This window comes from Sesamum indicum, linkage group LG6, assembly GCF_026168435.1.
Source record: "Sesamum indicum cultivar Baizhima isolate 11 linkage group LG6, ASM2616843v1, whole genome shotgun sequence".
Classification (NCBI taxonomy): domain Eukaryota; kingdom Viridiplantae; phylum Streptophyta; class Magnoliopsida; order Lamiales; family Pedaliaceae; genus Sesamum; species Sesamum indicum.
This window is the reverse complement of record NC_142662.1, coordinates 9,247,015-9,249,200: the sequence shown is the minus strand read 5'-3', so window position 1 is coordinate 9,249,200 and position 2,186 is coordinate 9,247,015. Positions and strand designations below refer to the sequence as shown.

The 2,186-nt window shown below is 42.0% G+C and overlaps 1 protein-coding gene across 1 annotated transcript; it reads right to left on the bottom strand.

Moving 5' to 3' along the window:
* Nucleotides 1-484: 484 nt before the first annotated feature.
* On the bottom strand, nucleotides 485-1,306 carry LOC148787713 (uncharacterized). The gene has a single exon (XM_088881339.1). It carries the CDS (start codon nucleotides 1,304-1,306, stop codon nucleotides 485-487), a length of 822 nt encoding a protein of 273 aa, XP_088737465.1.
* Nucleotides 1,307-2,186: the final 880 nt, after the last annotated feature.

The following is a 2,186-nucleotide window of genomic DNA, read 5'->3' as shown; positions in this document are numbered from 1 at the left end:
AATTGTTTGGCATAACCCCATCACCAGACATTACATGCCCAAGGAAAACCACCTAATTTACCCAAAATTCACATTTGCTTAACTCAACATATAACTCCTTCTCTTTCAAAATCTGTAACACTATCTTCAGATGTTGCTCATGCTCTTCTCTATTCTTCGAGTATACTAAGATGTCATCTATATAAACAATAACGAAGTGACCCAGATATTCTTGAAATGTACGGTTCATCAATGCCATGAACACTGGTGCATTTGTTAACCCAAAGGGCATCACCAGAAACTCAAAATGACCATAACGAGTACAAAAAGCTGTCTTCGGTATGTCATTCTCTGCTATTCTCGGCTGCCAATACCCAGACCTCAAAATCGATTTTTTAAAATGTTGTAGCTCCCTTTAAGTTGTTTAGCAGGTCATCAATCCTTGGCAATGGATATTTATTCTTCACTGTTACCCTATTTAATTGGTGGTAATCGACGCATAACCTCATACTCCCATTTTCTTCTTCACAAACAGCACTGGTGCTCCCCACGGCGAAGAACTCGGTCTGATAAATCCTTTGCCTAATAATTCTTCGATTTGCTTTTTCAGCTCTTGTAATTCCACTAGGGTTATGTACGGTGCAATAGACATTGGGGCAACTCCTGGGAGAGTTTCTATGGAAAAATCCACTTCTCTATGCGATGGCAAACCTGGTAAGTCATCAGGGAATACTTTAGGGAAGCCTCTCACTATCGGAATTTCCTTCAATGTGGGATTAACCCTTTCAGTATCTACCACATGGGCTACATATGCATCACAACCTTCTAGCATCAATCGACTTGCCTCTATGGCTAATATTACACAAACTGGTACTACTTGATGATCCCCCACAAATATTACTTTCAATTTGCCGGGGTATTTGATCATCACTTCCTTCTTATAACAGTCAATTATTGCTGTACGTTGTGTTAACCAATCCATCCTCAAAATCACATCAAACTCCTTCAAATCCAACACTACTAGGTCTACAGGTAAATTTACATCTTCGATTCTCACTAAGCTCCCTTTCCTCACACCCCCTCCCATGGGCAAATAAATCATCAAATTATATCCCAACCGGTTATTCTCCCTCGGTATTTTATATGCAAGTTCTGATGAAATATATGAATATGTAGAGCCATGATCAATCAAAACATAAGCCGCAATGTGAAATAACAATATCGTACCTGATATACCATTATTCCATGCTGGGGCTTTCTCTCTAGTCATGTTATATATCATTGCTTGAGTCTGCACTTGAGTAACTTGTGCTCCAGCCCCTCTCATACTGCTACCAAAAGTGTGGCTACTATCTCTATTGCCAATGCCTCTACCTCTGCCTCTACCTCTCTCCACTCCCCTGCCACTACTCCCCACACTACTTTAACTCCGGGTCCCACTAGCACCACTTTCAAGCCCACCTATAGTCTGACTAGGACAATTCCTGGCTATGTGTCCTCTAGCTCCACAGTGATAATATGTCTTAGCTATATCATCTCGTCTTCAACATGGCCTTTGATGTTGTCTTCCACAGGTAGAACAGCTCGGAGGGAAAACTGGTCCTTGACCATAACTTGGTCCAGCTCCGCTTCCTAATCCCACAGACGACGTAGCAAATGAGTTGCGTTCGAACGAACCTCTGTAAAAGCTCGTGGATCCACTGAATCTCTCTCCAGTACTTCCTCAAAAAATGGGACCACCATGTGTAAAGTTCCCACTTCCCATTGAGAATGAACGGCCGGTTCCCCTCTTGGTCAACCTACTCGATTCCCCTATTATATACGTTGATTTCCTCTTCTCTTCCCCCTTTTTCTTGTCCTCAATTACTACTTCTTCCATCCGGACCACTGATTCAACGAGAGTTTTAAAATTCATAATTTTGACTGCGAGGCCTCTCTTAACCTCCGGTCGTAGCTCCTGCTCAAAACGGTAACAACGATCTTCCTGCGTCACTGTTGCTTTTAATGCATACTTGGCTAATGCTGCAAAACGGAGTTCATATTCTGCCACCGTTTGATCATCCCCTCTTCCTATCTTGATTCATCTTGGGTCTGTATTGATAAAAAACTCTTTCTAAAACTCTGCCCAAGTTATTTCTTTTGGCTCGTATCCCCTCTTTACAAACCTCCACCAAATCAAGGCATTCCCCACGAAGAAAGAAATAGCA

Bases quoted from the DNA above. Each gene is read 5' to 3' on its own strand.
- LOC148787713 (XM_088881339.1), bottom strand. From the start codon at position 1,306: ATGAGAGGGGCTGGAGCACAAGTTACTCAAGTGCAGACTCAAGCAATG.